This window comes from Maylandia zebra, linkage group LG12, assembly GCF_041146795.1.
Source record: "Maylandia zebra isolate NMK-2024a linkage group LG12, Mzebra_GT3a, whole genome shotgun sequence".
Taxonomy (NCBI): Eukaryota; Metazoa; Chordata; class Actinopteri; order Cichliformes; family Cichlidae; genus Maylandia; species Maylandia zebra.
Window position 1 is genome coordinate 33,820,382 of NC_135178.1, and position 22,669 is coordinate 33,843,050.

The 22,669-nt window shown below is 39.0% G+C and overlaps 1 protein-coding gene across 1 annotated transcript in view; it reads left to right on the forward strand.

Moving 5' to 3' along the window:
- Positions 1-1,561: 1,561 nt before the first annotated feature.
- Positions 1,562-22,669, forward strand: part of LOC101471980 (phospholipid-transporting ATPase ID) — a 49,107-nt gene continuing 27,999 nt past the window's right edge. Inside the window, exons 1-3 of the mRNA XM_076891158.1 lie at positions 1,562-1,836; positions 19,917-20,007; positions 21,470-21,528. Coding sequence (XP_076747273.1) covers positions 19,965-20,007; positions 21,470-21,528 — 102 coding nt within the window. The 5' untranslated portion in view covers positions 1,562-1,836; positions 19,917-19,964. The remainder of the gene's footprint in view (positions 1,837-19,916; positions 20,008-21,469; positions 21,529-22,669) is intronic.

The following is a 22,669-nucleotide window of genomic DNA, read 5'->3' on the forward strand; positions in this document are numbered from 1 at the left end:
TGCCTACTGGTGTTGGCCAGAGGGGCCGATGGCGCGATATGGCAGCCTCGCTTCTGTCAGTCTGCCCCAGGGCAGCTGTGGCTACAACCGTAGCTGCCTCCACCAGTGTGTGAATGTGAGAGTGAATGAATAGTGGCATTGTAAAGCGCTTTGGGTGCCTTGAAAAGCGCTATATAAATCCAATCCATTATTAAATATAATAAAATAAAGATGTTTTTGTTTCTGCTCTAAAAGTTCAGTTTCACGTTTTCCTACTCTTCACTTTGTATCACAGTAAATAAACAGAAGGCGGATATTTGAATCTTCATCTCAGGCCGTGAAGCTCCACCCACCTGCTGTTCAAACCTTGTGTTTGCAAGTTGCAGCAAGTCAGAGTGTTGGCTTAAACGGAAAGCAGTCTGGAGCAGCCAGGTAATAAATAAGGATTATTTTGAACTTTGAATCAGGCAAAGATACTCTACACATCAAGAATAAAAACAGGTCTGGAAATGAGCGTCACAGGTGTGCAGGTTAAAGAGGCTAGTCCTCCCACCACTTCCTTCTTGAACTTTAACTGAACTCTCCTTCAGTTAAAGTTATTCAAACCCCTTTAGCATTTGAAAGGTGTCAGCTGAGGTTTGGGGAGATTATTATTAGCATTTATTTTTACAAAGTACATCTCAATAAAGATTAAAATGAGAGCACTCATCCTTAAGAATCAGTTGCGACCACTTAAACAAGCTACTATGTGCATGCAGCCAGTGACTGTGATTCTTATAAAACAGCATTAAAGAGACGTGTTATTTCTTTCTTTCTTTTTTGACTTATAAACACTGATATAAAATAACATTTTTGAATATATATTTGTTTTTTCTTTGAAAGATGAATTTCATTTGAGTTTTGGTTCTTACAGTCCAGCAGGCAGGCCTGTGTTGGGAGGGTGTACCCGATCTCTTCCTGAACACAGCTGCCACCTGTTTCTCCGGAGGAGCTCAGGAGTGCACAGCTGGCTTCATTCAGCCACCCAGCAGAATAAAAGCTGGCGAACAGCTGCTCAGTCAGTGAGTCGGTCACCTTGTAGCGTTGGCTTACAGGGTATGTCTGAAACTAGTGACTAGCTAGTCAACCATGACCTGGATGACTACACAAGCATAGTGAATAGCTAGTCTCTTCTTGCAGCAGGACTGTTTCCCTTTTACTTGGAGAATCATTTCCTTTTTTTAGCAGGATATTTTAGGTTGTGGGTCTCTTGTTTGGTTGAAATAGCGGTGTGTTTCTTTGAGTAGTTGAGTCATTGTCAATAAAACTTTATTGTTTTACACTTTACTGTGTTTTGGCTTTTTCTTTTCCTGGTTCCTGGTCCCTTAGCCTTTATTCGGGGGTGTGACACCGTTTTGCTGCCTATAGATTCATATAGAAAACCATTAAATTGCCTTTGCCTCTAGAAGAAGTGGGTTTTTAGGAAACCGGTATCCTGTTTTCTTTTTAAAAGTTTTGTTTCAGGCTCGCCAACTAGAGGTCACAATTGGGCCACAACGATTGACTAAATTTTCACACAACGTGACCAGTCTGCTGCTTTGCCTCTTCTCCGTTCAGAACTTTCTGTCATAGTAAATTTCCGTGTTTTGGTGAGTTGAATCTGAGCGAATAAACAGTGCGCCCTCGCAGAGGAGTGTATGGAGACGGAAGTAGAGGAGGGGAGAGCGTACGAGAAGGAGGGGAATGAGGCAGGAGCGAGTTGGTGGACAGGAGGAAAACATTAGCTCTCAATCCTTCACGTAGTTGGGATACTTTTCACTGTCGAAGAGGCAGGGAAGCCACAGCTCAGACTGCACCTCCACCAAGCCAGGACGCACGGTAAGTACCGCGTCGCTGCTCAAGTATTGCTGACCTTGTCTGGGAGTCAAGGAGACGCTGGAGGGTGGGGGAGTGTCGAGATGAAGTTGGGGGAAGAGATGGAGAAGAAAGGCGAGATAGCTGAACGGGAAGCTGCAGTGAACAGGCGAGAGCTGTCTCTCCACTGCTTTTCCTGCCTTTGCGCTCTCCAGGAAAAAGCAACCCAAAAAAGTAACGGAAAGATTTTGGTGGGAGAGAAAAGTTTGGCATTCTTGGGTGTCGAAAGGGAAAATATCGGCTTCGCTTTCTTTTCCCCTCCTCACTGCAGTAGCAGTCATCGTGAAAGCTTCCACAACAATGGGTTACTTCTGTGTTGTGTCGGTTTAGCAAAAAGCTGTTTCCGAAAATTGTTTCAGGAGGCAACTTTCTATCAGCGCGCTCCTCGTAAGAGTGTGTTTGTTGTTTTGTAGACGGTGTCTGAGCACGCAGCACTGCTCAGCTGTCAGATCCCGAGTTTAGTCCTCTTTGGTTTCAGAAAGAAACCACCTGGTATAATAAGAATTGTTTCTTGTTCTTGGGAACTGTAGTGACACTGATCATTTGAGAAGATATGGCTGTACATTGTGTGTCAGCACATTTTGCGGTTTTAGCACTGATGTCAGTGATGAGTAATTTCTTCATCATCTAGAGCGGAAGACTGCGAGGAAGTCATCCTGTGTTTACGGTGCAGAAGCATTACTTTTCTATTCCCAGCCAAACACTGAGGTGTTTAAAGTGTTAATTGTGACTTTGAGGAGGTGTATGTTCAAAACACAGAGGCGTAGCAAAAAAGTAACTGGACGTTAAGCCCTATAAATTACCACCTGAATCTCCCAAATTCACCCAGAAACATCTCAACAACTGCAAGGCCAAATTAACAACATTTGGCTCAATGGATGGAGTTCCCATTTAAAAAACAAACAACTAAAAAGGAGTTTTTACAGCAGGCACATTAACATTTTGTTTACATTGTACCAGGACTGTTGTGTTGGTTTAGAAATGGACTGTTGGATTGTCTGGATTTCAGCCATCCTGTCTCAGTTTTTGAATGAAGATAAACTAAAGTGTGGTTTTGATTGATACTGCATACAAGATAAAAACGAAAGCATTTAAACACTTTTCAACACTGAACAGTAAGCCTGCCTGATGTTTTAGGGTGTAACCACTTACATGGAAAGGAAACTTAAAAAAAAGCTTTGATCAGCACTCAGCATGAGGCAAGCTCACTGCCTCTTTCTGAATTTGTTTGTATAAAACAGGCTGATTTCTCAGTTCAATGGTCGGCCTCGCCTTCATTTTGATTTCAAACCATAAATGGTGTAAAAGATGGATGTAGTTAGTGCGATGTTATCCACTGGTTTTTGACATCTTTGAAGGCTGCCATACCCAAAAAATATGACAAGGAAGGATGGGCCTGACTGTCAAATTGCACGCTCATTGGCTAACGAATTGTGATTGACAAGCTGTTATCCAATGAGCTGGTTTCATAGTATACCACAGCTAACACAGTAGTACAAAGATTTAAAAGATGGACATATTATTATGGGGTGTCTGGACCCCATACTCCCTATACAACCATTGCAAGAGCTTGGTCTGCATAGCTGGCAATAAGTTGGACTTGTTCCCGGTGGGTAATGGGCTCCGCCAGGACTGCCCTTTGTCACTGATTCTGTTCATAATTTTATGGGCAGAATTTCTGAGAAGTTTCTCCATCCGGGAGGGGCTCAGAGTAGAGCCGCTGCTCCTCCACATTGAAAGGAGCCAGTGGAGGTGGTTCGGGCATCTGACAAGGATGCCTCCCGGGCGCCTCCTAGGTGAGGTGTTCCGGGCATCTCCTACTGAGAGGAGGCCCCGGGGCAGATTCAGGACACGCCGGAGAGATTATATCACTCTGCTGGCCTGGGAACGCCTTGGTGTTCCCCCGGACAAGATGGAAGAGGTGGCTGGGGAGAGGGATGTCTGGGCTTCTCTGCTCGGGCTGTGGCCCCCGCGACCCGGCCCCAGATAAGCGGAAGAAGATGGATGGATGGATATTATTATTGTTTTATACATTGTGGCCAAAAATGAGTGACAGAGCCCATAAACTTAACAGGAAAGTATTTATGGATTTCAAGACAGAAAGACGTTTTCTCATAGACTTTTTATTGGGCTGGAAGTGTTTTTGCAACAACAGCTATTGCCAGCTGCTGGCCTTCAGATAAAGAAAGAGGTTTAAGGTCTTCTGCATTGGCCTCAGTTATCTGACCCAATGTTCTGAACTAAGTATTTTAGTCAAAGTCATCTTGGTGTTTTGAAAAGAGAGATGACAATCAGTCACAAGATGATCTCACTTTTAAAGCATATCGGGCTTTATTGTTTATTTTGCTCTCCATGAAACCACTAATCACAAACCAAACATCAGTTTGTATCAAATAAGACTTCATTGGGAAAGGATTTGTTAAGGTCATACACGTGGTGAGACTTACGGTTAATTTCACATCTACTTCTGTATAATCAGGCCTATTTTGTAACCCCCGGGTTCTTCCTCCGACTGGCCACTTAAAAATTGTCACAGATTCTAAATGTTTACTCTTTTCATACCGGTTGCCCAATCCATCTGTAGTTGCAGTTATATTGCAATTTACTTATGTAACCAAGTTAAGTGCGTTTAGTTTATGACCCAACTCTAGTCTTCTGTTGTGTAGGAAAAGAGCCATTTAGCCATTCACAGTTTAAATGAGTGAATGGGCTCAGGCTTTATTCAGTGTCTCTCTTCACTTACACAGATGTCACGAGACTACAACAATGCTTTGTTTGCTCCATCTTTTTATTAGAGATGAAAAATAATCCAGAGGGCCACAGTGATCCCGTTAATTCTGGTGCTAATAACAATTTTGACTCAAATGTGAAACAGGAAAAATGGCATGACTACGTGACTCTGTAGTTTAGCTAAATGCTGATGATAAAGAGATTTAATGTTGTTTGTCTGTTTTCAAATACACGGTGCTGACACGCTAATATTTGCAACTGTCTTGTGGCATGCTCGACTTAAGATGACTCCCCTGCTGGTCCACTGTTCATGTGAACTGTTTTTACATATAAAACATATTGAAAAAACTATAAAAAAAACATTTAAAAAAGGAACATGCAGAAGTTACGGTTTCATACTGTTTTATTTGTGTTATCCTTTGATACTCTACTTAGCAAAGTAGGCTTAATCATTCACTGCTGTGTGTAAACAAGGTTAAGTATTAGTCGATGCTTTCCTGTTGGTATCAATACATTTTTCTCATTATAATGAAGTGGAAAATAAACTCTCCATCTCTCTTTCTTTTCGTACTCCTGTGTGCGTGCACAAAATCAGGTCTGCTGTGCTCTCTGTTCCCCCAAAACAAATGAGCAATTAGTGTTAATGTTGCGTCCAACGTAAAATTGCATCACATCCCCGCCATTACCACCTCACAGTCGCCCGATTTAACAACTTTTATGAGAACATGTGAATATCAACAAAGACGATCTGAAGCTTTGGTGAGTTTTGTTAATATATGATGTATGAAAGTGTTGGATAAAGTCTATATTTGACAGTGATGAGAAAATGTTGTTCAAACATTTCACGAATTGTTTAGAAGTTGCTGAAAAAATTTCTGTCTGAGCCAAAGAAGTGTGTCTATAAACAGTCTGATGATGCTAGCAATCGGTGTCAAAACATAGTTAGTCAAGCTGGTCATGAACAGAAGTGTGATTTTAAAAAAAACTTTACAAACTGATTCTGTGTGAAGAGAAAACTGAAGCTGTTTGGTTAATCAGAAAATGCTACGAGATGTGAAACTTGTGATTGAACGTCAGCTGCCCCGACTAAACTTTGACTGAGGTCACGTGAGGTCTCAGTAATGTCCAGCCTTACGCAAATGCATTTATCACGCATGAAAATCCATTTTGTCACATGTTGAAGGTCTTTAATGTTAAAACATCTGAGTCTTTATGCTACAATGAGAATCTTATCAGGTTTAAAAGGTCAGTCATAATGTCAGTGTTTTATCATGTAAGAGGAGATGGGGAGTGGCTCGGTGGCCTGAGAGGTCAGGTGAATAATTCAGAGGTTAATTGTTTGGGTCTTTTGGTGCAGCTCTCGGGGCTCAAAGCACAGATACTGTATTGTGTCCTTATGTCATAACACTTTCCCATTCTTGCTTTGTTAATGTCTGTCACCAGTGGGTCTTTTTCAGGTCACTGCATAGGCTTGCATTGTAAATGCACCTCTATCCAAATAACAAGCAAGAAATCTGTTCAGTTTTTTAAGGCTTTTAAAGGCATCGTTGTCTCAAGATGGAGGGATGTTGTTTAAAGGTTTTTTGTATTTTTAAAAAGAAAAAATGTAAGTCAGAGAGATGTGATCGTTTTCAGTCATGAGAATGTGATCACAGATTCATGCAGAGCTACTGAGCAGAGTGATGTTAATCATTAACTGACAGGAACCTTGAACAAACCAACATATAACCCAGTTTGTTATTTGTTTATTCAACCTATTTCCCGGTCATACTGAATTTTCTTTCTTTCTTTTTTTTTGGTCCGTTGACCACATCGTGACTGACGTTACGAGGAACAAAGAAATCAGATAAGTGGGAAATTAACAAACAATAGCCAGGAACCGACTCAGGCTGCACTGTACAATTAATTACAAAAACCCCCAAAAAAGTTAGGGTTTTTCTTTGTGTAGCAACACTAACAAAGTTCTATATCCCATATTGAATTGACTTGTAAATAAAACTGTTAAGGTGCTATTTTCTACTATTCGCTATGTTTAAAGTTGACGTTATTGTTATTATTTTCTCAGAATTTGCAGACACCAATATTTTCGGATAAGGTGTTTGTGGTTTGGTTGCAGGGAAACAGTGCAATAGCCACCACCCAAGAAGTTGGTCTTGGTTCAGCATCTTCTGGTTCCTTTTTTTTTCTTTTCTTTAAAAAAAAAATTCAAATACAGCCCAGATAATTAAATACACAAAATATTATTAAAACATATTAATAGTAAAATCGCATAAAAAGGCATTTTCTTTATTTTTTAAAAACTTTTTTAGGTCATATATTTTATTCAATAGCTCTGCAACAGACTGGTGACCTGCCCGTGGTGTATCGCAGCTCTCGCCCTAAGCTGGGATAGGCTCCAGCCCCCCCGCAACCCTGAATTGGATAAGCAGAAGAGGATGGATGGATGGATTTCATTCAATTAAACACTTCATGCCATCTCACCATGCACAGCTTCCTACAGTAGAAATGCATCTGCTGGTGTTGGATATTTGCAAAGGTGAATCTTTCCAACAGTTATTTCCACGCGTCTGGTTACTTGTGGTTTCACTTGCCCTCGTAGACATTTGCAGCTAAGGAATAAGCATCTAAGGGAAATTAAAGCGAGAGATTGCTAAATGTTTCCACTATGGTAGTGGTTTCCCCAAGCGTTTTAACATTTACATTATTTTTTCCTCTGGCCATAATAGTTCTGTATTGCTGCATGAATAAAATACCAAAAAGATTAGTGTTTTTTTTAAAAGATCAGCTATTTCATGTCTTTAATCTTCACGGGGCTTCAGCCCACGATGGAAATGCAGGTAACAAAGGGCTAAAGAACTTTATTACTAAAGTTTTTGGAACAAGCTGTTCCACAGAAACATAACTGGTTTTCAGAAGCTAAAATACGTTACAAGAGCACTTCCACGTGGAAGTGGTGAATCAAGCCAAACCTACACAAAAGCAGCTTGTGAAAGATCTAAAGCCAGCTGGGACCAGAAGTCAAAAACACCATTAGCAACACAATATGCTGTAATGGACTGAAATCTTGCGGCACCTCGAGGTCTTATTGGGCCAAAATCTCTCCTGAGATGTTAACATAAGCTGCCATAAAAAAATTTTCATTTCTCTTACAAATTCAGCAGGGGATCACTTAATTTCACTCACTGTGTAGTTTCTTTACTCTTTCCTTGTAAATGAAACTAGTTTTCTACGACTCCATCCAGACCACCGTGCGTCAGAGTCATCAAACTCAGTGTCAGTTTCGCTGAACCTGTGGTTTAACTGCGGCCAGGTGACATCCAGAGCCCGAGTGAAAGTTTTACAAACTGCTGTACTCAATGATCTAGATACATTTTAATGAGCATTTTTTGGTTTCATTCTGTCAGGAAGTGGGTTCAAATGTACTGTTCAGAATCGAATCACCAAAAACCTTGCTGATTCCTGCAGATATAAAGTGATAGTGGGGAAAAAAAGATTGATAATCACTTTAGAATTCTTATTGTTTTATCACTACTTCATCTCTTTGTTTTGATAAATCTCTTGATATCTCCTGGTTTTTATGACCAGTGTGAAACACTGTGAGGTCTCAAAAATGCACAAATGTTTTCTTTGTTGAATCACTTTGTTAAAAACTTCACGAGTGAAAGATTAAAATAACAGTCTCTGTCAGTGTGTGTAGAAGCATGAAAGGGTGTTGGTCTTTAAGACTTATTCAGAATTTATCTGATTTGGCTTATAGTCATCTTCTGCTGTTGAGAGCATTTTACAAGATCGCACTACTTCCAGCAATTGTTGAGTTACTGCAACAGTTTTCGGGACAGAAATCTGAAATATACCCCCCCAACAGCTTCTCTTACTTGTAGTGGGCTAAATTAATAAGCACTATTCTTCACCCTAGGGTAAGATCATTCGTGTGTAGCGTAACATCAGGCTGGATTTATACATTGCTTCTTTAACTTTTCAACCCTTAAATACACCACCACTGGCACCCATAACTTTAATTGTTTTCTGTCTGACTTTATGAGGCTCTTATTTGTGCGGAGGAAATTTGCCACACTCTTCTTTCTTTCAGTTCATTGAGGGTTCTCTTGACATCCCACAGCTTTTCGAGGTCTGAGGTCTGGCTTGTTAGTAGGCCATTGCAACACCCTGATTCCTTTCATTTTCAGTCATTCCGTTGTAGATTTGCCGGGGTGAGATCGTTGCCCTGTTGCATAACATAATTTTGGAAAAGATTTTGCTGTTTAAAATCTGATATGTCTATCTAGAGAAATAAGTTCAATTTAATTCATTTTATTTATACAGCACCAAATCACAACAACAGTCGCCTCAAGGCGCTTTATATTGTAAGGTAGACGCTACAATATATACAGAGGAAAAACCCAACAATCATATGACCCCCTATGACCAAGCACTTTGGTAACAGTGAGAAGGAAAAAGTCCCTTTTAACAGGAAGAAACCTTCGGCAGAACCAGGCTCAGGGTGGGCGGCATCTGCTGAAACCAGTTGGCTTGTCTTTGTAAGGTTATAATTTACCTTTGCAAAGGGGTCAAATAACAATACAGAGTACAGCAGCACTACTGGTATTTGACAAAGAATAACAAAGTTATCTACCAACCATGGCCACAGAATGCACTCAGAACATTCCACGCAAATGACAACTTGTACAGATGAGTAAATCTTAACACAGAGGGTTTTATAAAGACAAAACATAATACCATGGAGCCTTTCCTTCTAGCCATAAGAACAGAATAAGAAAACAGAGAGAAGGTCGAATTCCTAAAAATATAAATCACATCTCACATTTGACTTTAGAATACTTTGGTGTGCAGAGAAGTTCACAGTTGCGTCAAATAACTGGTCCTGTGGCTACAGAACAAGTACACATTAACACCCCTGCACCACCGTGCTTTGCAGTGTGGGTTTTTGTTTATATCCTGTGTTTGGCTTTCTCCAACATGGCTGTTATAGAAGTGTGCGCACTGGCTGATGATCAGTTAATCAAGTGCATTTTATTAACAGCACCTGGCTGCTACTTCCCCTCTTAATGCCTGTAGAAGTAGTAAGGGTGTACTTAGTTTTTCATGGGACTGCACAGCGTAGTTAACACTGTATAGTTCTGCTTTGGTAAAGCGCTTTACTTCAATTCAATAAAATTTTGTTTGTATAGTGCCAAATCACAACAACAGTTGCCTCAAGGTGCTTTATATAGTAAGGAAAAGACCTGGCAATAATACAAAAAAATTAAGAAAGCTCTTGAGCAAGCTCTTTGGCGACGCTGGAAAGGAAAAATTTATTTGTATAGTGCTTTACTGGTCCCTAAGGACTAGTAATGGCAAGCTACATTGTAGCCACAGCCACCCTGGGGCGCACTGACAGAGGCAAGGCTGCCGGACACTGGCGCCACCGGGCCCTCTGACCACCACCAGTAGGCAACGGGTGAAGGGTCTTGGCCAAGGACACAACGACCGAGACTGTCCAAGCCGGGGCTCGAACCGACAACCTTCTGATTACAAAGCAACCTCCCAACTCTTGAGCCGGCAGAATCAGACTCAGGGAGGGGCGGCCATTTGCTGTGATTGGTTGGGGTGAGGGGAGAAAGACAGTACGAAGACACACTTTGGAAGAGAGCCAGAGATGAACAATAAATAATGATTAAATGCAGAGTGGTGGATAAACACATAAAAAGGTTAGTGAAGAAGAGACCTATTGTAGTGTAACTAAGGGAGGATTCAGGGTCGCCAAAAAGGAAAGTTTTAAGCCTAATCGTAAAAGTAGCGACTGTGTCTGTCTCCAAATGAAAACAGAGGAGCCTGAGGCTCTGCTTCCCATTCTACTTTTAAATACTCCAGGAATCACTAGTAAACCAGCAGTCTGAGAGCGAAGTGCTCTATTGGGGTGATATGGTACTAGGAGGTCTTTAAGATAAGATGGCTTCTGCTTATTCAATAAAATTAAATTTGATTCAGAATTTAACAGGAAACCAATGAAGATAAGTCTGTGTAGGAGAAATATGCTGTCTCTTTCTTGTCTCTGTCAGTACTCTCACTGCAGTATTTTGAATTAACTAAAGGCTTTTCAGGGGTTTTTAGGACATCCTGATAATAGTAATAAATGCATGAACTAGTTTTTCAGCATCACTTTGAGGCAGGATGCTTCTAATTTTAGTGATATTGCACAAATGGAATGAATATTTGTTTAATATGCACACTGAAGGACATGTCCTGGTCAAAAATGTCTCTGAGATTCCTCATGATGTTAATGGAGGCCGAGTTAATGCCAGAGTATTACCATCTATTGAAGTTACCTACCAACCAATATACCCACTGAATAAATGAATGAATACAATGAAAGCTAAACAGAAGAAGACAGACATAATTTCCTAATCCCCAAAATAGTTTTAGGTGATTGGCTAATTTTTGACTCAATTATATGTTGCAGCTCTACTTACCTCAAAAGGCTGAAGTGTACGGAAACATTCAGACTGTAAGGCAGCTATTATTAGCAAAAAGACAGATAACACAAGTACTTGCTGATAGAGACACAGGAGAAAACCTAGGGTGGAGGTTTGGGAATGCTGACCCCTGAAAACCAGGATCACCAAAGACAAATTTCAGTTTTTCTATTAATCATTCTGAGATTATAAGTCACAAAGTCACAGAGCTCAGAGTAAAACGATATGCAAACTGAACACGATGACACCTTCTACAAATATAGTAGGTGGGAAATGACTGCAAAGATAATTCACCATTATCTCTGCTGTCATTTCAAAGGTTTAAATAACCACAAAGAGACAAAAAGCAGTAAAACATAAGAAGACAAGAATCAAAAACAACGTCAGAGAGATGACTGATAAAAAATACATAGGTGGGGAAAAAAATAACCGCAAACACCCAAAACAATCGCATCAGTTATGAGAAACCAACAGACTCATTTTGTGTCTTTACTACGGTAAGTCTGAATTCGTCCAGTGTAGGAAGCAAACTAGTCTTCCCCCAGAAAACAATCCAAAAGTTTTTTTGTGCATCCTGCTCCTATGATGTGTAGGTATGCTTTAAGCATTGTTTGTTTCATCTTTTGATCTGTGAGCTTTTCCCATCCCTAAACATAATCAGGTAGGAAGTCACTAGAGTAAAACAGCGAGTGAAAGCAAAACATAACCAAGAACAAGAGCTGAACTCCAGTCTCATCAAAAGTCTGCTGGGTTTTTTGTTTCACTTTTTTTACTGTGTTAAAATGAAACCACTACCATGCGGCGATTAGAGGAAGAGTTACACGATGCTTTCTATGGGAACTAACTAAACTAAGTTTGATTTGTTCAGAGGAGCTGATGTAGGAAGGCTCAGGCATCTCACACATCATTGTGTGTCAGATAATGCAGTGTTGTCAAACTACTGGTGTGGCAAAGTGTCACTGGATTATAATATTCATGAGAAGGCTCTGTCACTTCCAACGCATCATTTTTCATCAGTCAGTGTTACTCTTGCAATGAGATGCATTTGAACCAAAAGCACACTCTTTTCTTATTGGTGTATAAATCTAACAGCTACTTTCAACATCTTCTTCATACACATGGGGTCTTCATAGCATAACTCCACACTTTTGTTTTGTCTGATTTGTACACCAGATGCTGGGATCCTCTTCTTATTAGGCAAACGTCTCAACCACATGGATACACTAGTATATAAAGCTAAGAAGAGTTTGGATGTAAATGAGTCGAACAAAGCGTAAAATAGTCCAACGTTCTTCATTTAATCTTTAATGTCTCTGTTTTAGAGACGCTGTAGCTCTTTGTGTTGTGTGACGTACTGCTACCAAAGTCTACCTTGTGCGTTACTGTGAGACACAGAAAACACCTGACAAACAATTATATTCCTTTAATCTTTGACTGAGAAGCTCTTAAACTTGTGATAACATTTAATAGCCATTAAGAGTTTTCCACTGCTGAAACTTTTGTAAATGTTTCCTTCTTTTCTACACACACCTTTTCTCCACAGTGAAAACAGGGCCCATTTATCCAAAGCTCTGTTTGCCATTAGACAAAACACACAGAGAGGGAACATGCTTAGGGCTCTGAAAAAACAGCAGCTGTGCGCATTGGCTTATCTGTTACTGCAGGTCATCGTCTGATTGGTTCTTTTATGGAAACTGTTTTGCAACAGCTCTCATCTGCATGTGCAGTGTTGATGTCTATTTCAGGATGGCACTGACATTTGATGTTTGCGATATGTTGATAGCTTGTTGGAGAGCTTTTACCGAAGCTTTATAAATTTGACATAAATATTATAACCACAGCGCTTCAGTGAAGCGGAAATGCATTTTAAGCCTGACGTATGTTATCTTGGGAATTCTTTGGTTTCCTCTAACCTTTAAAAAACATGTTTTGAAGTTTTAAACTAAGACACCACCTTTGTTAATCCACAAGTCGCTTTTGTAATTAGTCATTTGATTGCTTTGTTAGCCTTAAGTAGTAGAAAACCATCCTTTTTCAGACTGGACAAATACAAAAGGAGCTTTTCTGTAATTTGGATTCATACACACAGAGGAAAAGAGTCTTTCTTTCAGCTGCAATCAAGCAGTCTGTTTTGATAATAGAGCTCTGTTCAGCTCAGAAACCAGAGATCACCGATTGGACAAGACAGCCTTTCATTTGTGTGACCTCTGACCGGCCACAGGTGACTCTGACAACTTGGATACTCTTACACACCTTTGTTTGCATGATGATGGTGTTTGCTGCACTTTAAAGAGGAGAACTGCACAGAGAAAGTGTGCATGTGTGTGTTTGTGTGTTGTAGATGCATAAATCTGTTGTGCGTTATATATGTATGATCTATGCTGGACGATTTTAGTGGGAAGATCTGATGAAGGTTGGGATAAAATTAAGTTTAGCACAAGTTTTATTGTAAATTAAAATTGGGCAGCTAGCAGTTATGTTAATGATGATTAAGTGTAATTGATTCTTGAGTGTCTGTGTGTGTGCACGTTGAAGATAATTAAAACAAACAGTAGTGCATTCATCTGTGAAAGTGGTTTTATTTAAACCACAGTATGTTTATATTCAGTCTCCCCTTGACTCACTTATCTCTTTTCCACTTTGGTTTTAAAGCCAAACGTGAGTCTCAAAATGATTAAAACAGCACAAGTACCATAACTGGAGGAAGTCTTCATCCACTCCAATGTGAAATGTAGTTTTTAAGGATGTTTGACTTTTCGACTCTTTGGTTGGCTTTGTTGACAGATGAATATTTAAAGGATTTGAAAGATTTGTTCTTGATTTGTGTTATTCAGTTTTATAAGAATTTCCCTACATAGCTAAGCTTTTCGCAATCCATGCCCCCGTGTACCTGAAATTTCAGCAACCAGGAAACTATTGGCTTCCATATCTGCACCGTACTGTATAAAAAGCAATTATCAGACTCTTCTCGTGCTTGATATGATTTATCAGTGAGTGAACATGTGATATTTACAGTAAGAGATTACACAACTCCAGCATGTTTCATGAGCCTGCAGGTTGAATTACATAACTAAACGCAAAAGAATGTTTTGTTTTGTTTATGTGTCATATAACAAAATACACATAACAAAAGTGGATGCCTGGTGCTTCACAGGATCCATAAAAACATGGAAAATCTGCAAACTTACATTAAAAAATGTTCTGCAAAACTATAACCACTATAATATCTCCATGAAACTGTGATTACATAAGAAGTGAACGTAGGAAAATGTTGTGCTCCTCTGGAAATAGGAGGTGTGTATATAAAACCTTTGGGCCTTTCTTTAAGAATTTACAAGACATAGTCAAAACTAAATGCAAAGACTTTTGTGCAGCAGTGATGGCTGCACAAGTTTCTTTGCATATAACCTAACACAGGATAAGGATATACTGATAAGTCTGCTCTGAAAATTAAAACACGATACAAACACATTCTCCTGTGCTGATACTGTCAATGTCTGCACTTAAATTTGTTTTTATACCAGTGAAGCTCTTTGCAATTCTTGAATATGCTTCTGATATCGCTGCACAATAACACAGAAACATTATGCGTCACTCCAAAAAAAGTTTATGAAACATCATATTGGTGCCAGATCTCTTTTAAAGATCAGAAAAAGTTAATATAAAAAATAATTCACAAGAAAATTCACTCTAAACTTATCACTAATTCAATACAGGTGTGTATAGTTGTAGGAGAAACCCTTATATTTATCTTGCGACTCATGCAGTGCCTAGATGAAGAAAATTTGCATTAATATCCTTAAAAAAATGAACAGTTTACAGAGTACAAGTAACTTTAATTATATTTTGTTAACAGTACTTGTACGTTGTAATTGATCAGATCTTAGCGACATTCTAAGCTAAAACAGCTGGTAAATCTCTCAGACCATCCATAACTTATTCAGTGGAATCAGTTTGGTCTTTGTGGTGTGTCAACGCAGCAGTAAAACTTGCAAAGTCACAGTCTGCCAAAACCAATTGCATGGATCAGAGAAACTTGAACAATCCACGCCATTTGACATTTGAAATCTTGCTAAGTCGTCCTGATGGCTGCAGAGGAATAAAATGAAACTTTTTTTCCTCTTTCACCAGGCTGGACACGCGTCTCGCTGTCGACCCACATGACTTCTGTGTTTGTCTGCAGAATAGACAGATTTCTTTTTTTATTCAACTGAGTCACTTAGTGAATGAATGAGGGGTTTGTTTCCCAGCATTTAAGGGGTCTTGATGCGTGCTCAATCATCCAAGTAAGTAAATCCCAAAAGGTTGTTCATCTGGATGTAGCGTTTTCAGTGGGAGAAACATTTCTCAGACCTCACAGACATTGCTCCTTCAGTAGGCTGGTTTGAGTTATTGTGCAAATGTACTTTTTAAGGTTGGGGAAACCTGCAGTCAGCTGAGACTGAAGAAGTCACTTGGATGGGTGACAAAATGTTTCTCCCCCTGAAAACGTTACATCCAGATGAGCAGAATCAACCTTTTGGAACATTTAAGGGGAGAACATTATAAGTGTTTGTGTTTCTCACAGCTGCACACGTGGAGAAACTCTGGCTTCCTGGTATTTTTTTTTTTTGGTGTAAATAATGACATAACAAGTTTCCTTCGAAACCTCACTTGTTCCATCAAACAAAACTAGTCTGTTATCACAGTGAAAGTGAGTCCTGATAGTGTTGTTTTGTAATCTATCATTGATTACAAAGCAAGTAAGCTCTGTTGACTTTAGTTGGGCAATGCGTCAAACCCAGTTTTTACTTCAGCGCACCATTTCCACCGTAAAATTTCCTATTAAATTCTTCTTAAAAAAAAAAAAGATTATAAGCAGAGTTTAAAGTGGGATTTGGAAGTTGGGCAAACGAATTATTTATAAATAAGAGACATAATTCATTTGTTCTTTGTGTACAGGCTGTGATCCATTCACCTGTGCTGCTATTCCGAGATTCACTGCTCTTTGTGGAGTTTTCCACAAGATACAACCAGATATGTCACAAGCTACATGGATGATTTCCAAAACTGAAGATATCCCTAAAGCTAGAATAACAGATAGAATTCAGTGAGCGAAACTAATCAATATCACCTAAAATATAAATGTCTGCTACCCTTGGTGTGCCTCACATCTCCCATGAAAACCACAGCTTGCTCTGTACCACTGCATTACAGAGCATTATTACCACATTGCTATAAACTACCAAGTTTAGCCTGGATTAAACCGACCCAGACTGCCTAAAGAAAGAAGAATGTCTTGGTTTAGGCGGACTGTGGGATGTCACTGTTTTCTTGTTATTTTGCAAATATCTCTAAGTATGCATTAACAGACCTTTCAGATTTAGGTGCTGGAGTACCGCCCCACAATGTTTTCCATAGAATTAGATATATCATTTGTGGTTGTAGCAAGGTTGTGTGTGTAAAAGGAGGCACAACTACTCTTTCTAAAATGAATCAAGGTCTGGTTAGAGTGATCCACCGGGTTGAGGTGGACCTACAGAGCAGAACAAGGTCTATTACCATGAGTTACAGTTCAAGTTAATGGAGGTAGTTTGCCAGACACTGGGACTCAAGACTCGAGACAGCTGAATGACGCTGAAGACCAGCAGTGACCAGATTTTCATAGTGAGAGCAAAGGGATTTACCAGTAGTAAATCAGCCATGTTTTTGTCTTAGATGGATGACAAATTAACCAGCCTAGGAGACCATCCAAATGTAGAGTGGGAAAAACAGCCTCATGTGAAAACATTTAGATTTAAGATCGTTCAAATAGTTTCATTGTCTAATTTCGTCTTTCTACCCCACTCTCATTTGAATAATTCTGTTTTATCGATATCACCTCAGGGTCATGAGATTTTAAAGGACATCGCAATTAAAATGTGCAACATTAATCTGCAGGGTAATCTTGATAAAGGGGAGTAGATGAACCCAGACTGCTTTGCACTAACACCGAGCCGCTTTAGGCACGTAACTGTAACCAGCGAGCAAAAGCAAAATTAAAAGTATCCTAAAACAAAGTCTGAACACAAAACTCCAAAACTGTGTGAAAACTGAGGCCCTGGCTTCTTAAAACAGACCATTAGCTCACAGCATCAAATATTGCTTCTCACGATGCTACGAATCAACAAAGCCGAAGGACGTCTGATGCTTTTTGTTGCGATGCCTCAAACAAAGCGTCAGCGTGCGATGCTTGGAGATGAAAGTATGTTTCACAATGCATTGCATAAGTATCCGGTGGATGTTTTTTTTAATTTATTTTTTTTACTCTTCATATATTTCCCAGCATGCATGCTGCTGAAGTCATTGATGGGCGGCTATCTGATCAAAACTGAAATCAAGATAGTTGCACATCAGTCACTTCCTGACACCATCATTTGTGAAGAACTTTGGTCAGAGGGGTCACACTGAGACAATGTTACTAGCAACAACAATCACGATCTTGTGATTGTTAACACTACAGAAAATCCTGTGATAATAAGAGAGGTGTTACAGCTTTTATTCAATCAGTGAATAAATAGTTTACAAATGGTTTTTATGTTACGTTAGCTAAGAAAATAAAAACATGTGAACACTGTATTTCGTTATGTTAAATTGCCCAACCCCGACTGTATTAGTGTCTTTGTGTGTGTGTGTCTGTGTTTGTGTGTTCTGTATGTATTTCCATACTTTCCTCACATTCTTCAACAAACTCATATGGTTGATATTTATAGCTCCAATGCTGACGTCACCTTGGCAACCAAAGCTGAGAGGCGGGATTCAAAAACCACAACTACTTTTGTGACACACGCTTGCTTCTCTCTCATAACCACATTTATGCTCTGTTCTTGTACATTTCTTGAACCTGCTAAATGTTTTGTGCACTGTATGTGTGGGTGTGTCAGTCTTGTCGCTGTCACACGTCAACACTACACAACAAGCTGTATATTTGCTTTTTAACATTAGCAGATTTTTTCTTATTCAGTGCATTAAAACACAACATCCTCACAGCAATGCAGTCCCACATTGAGAAGGGAGAAAAAGCAAAACCTTTCTGACAAATGCCGCCTTGCTTTTGACAAACACCAGCTCTGCCATAAGCAAGGCTGTGAGATAGCTGATAACAGTCATCATGACTGTCTCTATGATTCCTACTGCTGCTTATAGAAATGAAGTTGCATAATTTCCTGTGTAACTGACATTATGGTTCCTTCAACTGTATGAGATGTTTCCACATAACATTTTTTAACTTGCATCAAGTTGTTTGTTTAAAATCCTGTCTTTTTAAGAATGTTTCAGCATTTTGAGAGTTTAAATGTCACATCAAACAATATTTAGAAAAAATGTTAGCGGGGAATGTCAGGAAATGATAAATGGGGGTTCTAAGTATCACACTACTTTGGACCTATGACTGCCTCTTTAAAGTCAAATAAGGTCAAACTTTTGTCTTTAAAACCACACTTAAAGTTCTATTGCATTTGTTTGTATTGGCAAAATTTGGGACACGATACTTGCAAAAAGTGACTCTAAATATCACATTACAGATTTCACAGTTCTAACTTTTGCATTTCACATCTGTTTTTCTTTCAAGTTGACCCCAAAATGCTGTATTTTTACTGCATTATAAACTTTTTAAGCATGTTTCAAAAGAACGCTCTAGTTCAAACCAACCAATCAACCCTTACCCCACCTCTTTGGCAGAGGTAATAATCTTGACTTCTGTAATCATGATTCTCTCTTATAAATTTGCAATTAGTTTGGGGATGTTAAATTTATTGAAAAAATCTCCAGTGTTTTACCCATACCCTAACCCAACCAACCAACCGACCAACCCTAACCTCAGCTCTTTGGTAGAGGTAATAATCTCGACTTCTGTAATCATGGGTCTCTCTTACAAGTTTGCAATTCAATTTGGGATGTTAAATTTATTGAAACATTAGAGTTTTACGCATTTGCTGTTGATCAAATTCTTAAATAATATTAAATCCTAATAATAATTTTCTTTCAGTGAGTTTAAAATTGTGCCATGTGCTCCCACCAGAATTACAAACACCTTTTTGTCATAGAAGCAAACCCTTTTTAAATCTACATAAATTTCTATGATTTAGTAATGACATATCATTCTTGTTGCATATAAAATTTGTCTATTTATTTTGCACTAAATCCATTTTGACAAGTTACTGGTTTAAAGGGATTTGCGTATCCTCTTACATAATCCATGTGGTTAGGTTCGGCATTTGGCATTAACAGCTACACATGGTGTTCCTCACTTGGCGGAGACAGATACCACGTCCAGATGTTGCTCCTGGCTCTGCCCTCTTCCTGCCCTGAATGAGAAAAGAAGAAGTGGATTTGTGGCGTAAGAGGGGAGTGTCCCCCTGAGTCAAGCTGTCCAGCATGGGAAACGTATGAAGAGGCCTGATGTAGACCTAGAGCAAGGGGTTTTGGCACAAAAAAGACGTCTTTTCCTTCATTAGATAGCCTAAGAGCTGTGTTTTTTCAGTTTTTTCCCCCTATATCGTAACCATTTCCTAACACACCTTCCATTTAGATGTCTAAACCTTTTCTCCCTGGCCTGAAAATTGTTTCCGGTAAGAAACAAAATGCCTTTTAAAGGGCATTTTGAGGAACGATTACCTCATAGAGCACATTACGGGAAAATGCTCTAATGACGGCTGGCAGCAATTCCTACTTTAACAGCACTGATGTTTCAACTCTTAGTTTCCAGGAGAAAGGCAGTAATATATTCGAGAGTGAATTTACTTCCCTGTAAGGGAGATAATTAGTGACTCATTTGTATCTTTTGTTAAGCCACATTATGACGATTTCTCTTGATCTTAACAGATCGGTATGATGGGCAGATAGCAGGAGGAGGAAGAAGAGGAAAAGAAGATGTCATTCTTTGGGCTGGACTGTGTCAGGAAGAAAGAGAGGGGTAAGGTTTGAGCAGGTTTAGTTTATTAATATCAGCAGATCGCCATAATATTTACCGTCTGTATTTTCACTACTGACATTACTGAAAAAATAAAATGAAAAACAGTCTCAGCCTAAAGCTTTGGAAGAACTTCCCCTGCAGATTTAGTGTTTTTATAATGGCGTTTAAATAATTCTAATATTTAGAGTTCTAAACATTATTGTTGTTTTATATACAGTGCTTGACAACATTTCGACAGCAACTTTATTTCATCAACAGCGAAAAACTTGGCAGTAAGTGAAAGCTCCAGAACTTCAGCTGATGACCTGGGATTGTTTTTGTTAGTGTCAGGGAAGCAAGAGTAACGGGTTAGTGAGGTACGTTAAGCCAAAAGCCAGAGATTTCAGTCTCACAAATGATACTGGAGTTAGGTTGAAGGTTTCACTTTAAAATGCATTTTCACTAATAAATTTCTATACATGTTTTCAGTACAAAAAATTTCTTTGGCATAGAGTAGAATACAATAGAATAAACCTTTATTATCCCAGGAATGAGAAATTTCGGTGTTACAGCTCTTACAGCAAGGAAAAATAAAATATAAAAGGAAGACACAAAGTGGTAGACTGTGTGGACAAATGTGGAATATAGACATTAATATTGCACATTAGTGTGCCCACTAGCAGAAAGCCTGGATTTACTAAGAAATTGATAACTACTATTGCATACTCGAGCCAGCAAACTCAAAAATAGCCCAGCTATGTCGAACTTGCTTTACAGCAGATCGTTCTGGTGAACCCTAATTGAGTCATTGAGGCAGATAAACAGGTCCCGAGACTGTTTATTCAATTAGCTTGGCTTCGGGGCAGACTGAAAGGAAGCTGGGTTATTGACAAGCAAACAGAAGACTGGGTGGAGGCAGCTCATAGATTCAGTTTGCTATTTTTTCCCCTCCTAAATTAGCAAAGATTAGGAGATGCTATAAAATGCTGCAAACCTGTTGAAATATGGACTGGTTCCATTATGGCATGAGGACAGAACTGGTGTTGCACCACCAAAAGCACCAATTCAGCATAAAATAGGTTCCAGTGGGGTTCAGGTCAGACTCCAAAGCACCTGCCTCCAATTTTACAGGCGTTCATCATAACAAACGGAACAGGGGTAAAAAAGAGGGCATAAAAGTTAGTTTTTCTATAACAAGTTATACTGTATTACTGGATTTGAAAGAATTTCTAAATTTGGCACTAAAGCAGTGTATCATTAAACAAGGCCCTATTGCATTGTTGACAAGTCAAAATACTAGTGGGGGAAAAAATCACTGCTATTTGCGTTTCACAAATTTATAGCATTTATAGTTTCTACACAGTTTTTTATTTTTTCATGCCAGAAAAAGATAAAAATCTACTCGCAGTTAAAAAAAATATTTAGATACAAATCAATTATGGTCGTGCTTTTTGTTTTTTCATTTTTGTCTTTTCTTTTGCAGAGCTGGAAAGGAAAATCAGAGCAAACGACCGCGAGTACAATCTCTCCTTTAAATATGCGGTAAGTGCTGAATAGAGTATACACTGCGTGTGTGTTATTGGTGAGTTTTCCACTCACAGTTCATCAAAGTGAAATTCTATTGTCCACTACAAACATGACTAAAATAGAGATGGAGATCAACAACAGATGTTGTCGCCCACGTATCTTTTAGACAAAACACTGTTAAACACAATTTCTGTCAGTCTCGATATTAACAACAGGAAAAAAACCTCCTTGGGGCTGTGTTTATGTGTCTGGATTTTATCAAGATACGGGCTGTCAGCCAAAACCAAAGAGCTGAGGTTGTTGTTGAGTAAATGCCTTCATTTTCTGCTCTGAGTTGCTGCTGTCAAGGCCAAACCAGTGTATCAATAAATGTTACGCTTTAAAAACCAAAACGCGAACAAGAAGTTCTTTTAGTCTTGTGAACATAATCATTAAAATGTATCCAAAGCAGACATCATATAAAGTGTGTTCTTTTAGAATTTAGAATCCTCTTTATGGAGGATGCTGTTACTTGAAAAAAAAAGAATAAAAAATTTGTAAATAATAAAATTTTCAAAAGGTGTTTCAAATAGATGTTATTAACGCTAAGCTGTGTGTTAGCTGTATGCTAACATTCGGCTTAAAGAGGACACAGCCATTAGCAAATAAATGAAAACAGACATAAACAGTCATTTCCTCTGTTTGGGTAATTGTACATTTTACAGTCAAAACAAACTTTCAAGCGTGTGGGTGGTTGTTCTTAGGGAAGAAATGCAGAGATAGCGTGACACGTGAGCTGCAGTCCAGCGAGGCGGTGGGGCTTCTTGATAACATCCACCTGGTGCAGACAAAATGCCTCTCACTCTTTCAGATATCTGTAGGGACGTCAGAAAAGTCACATAACATCCATTAGAAAAACCCTGTGATACTTAAGGAGGAGTTTCATTACAGATTCTGATCTGATTAAACCGTAGACAAAGACTTCTCTGAGGATATTTAATCCTGTGTATGTATTTTGGTTCAAACAGATTAACCTCAACATTTTTAAATGGGTTAATTTTACTTAATCTGAGAGATGCTCCTAGGAAATGTAGTGTAATTATCAGTGAGACATTGTCCTACAACGACCTAAAAATATCTACAAAAAAATATAAATTGAGCAACGCTGAGAGTGGTT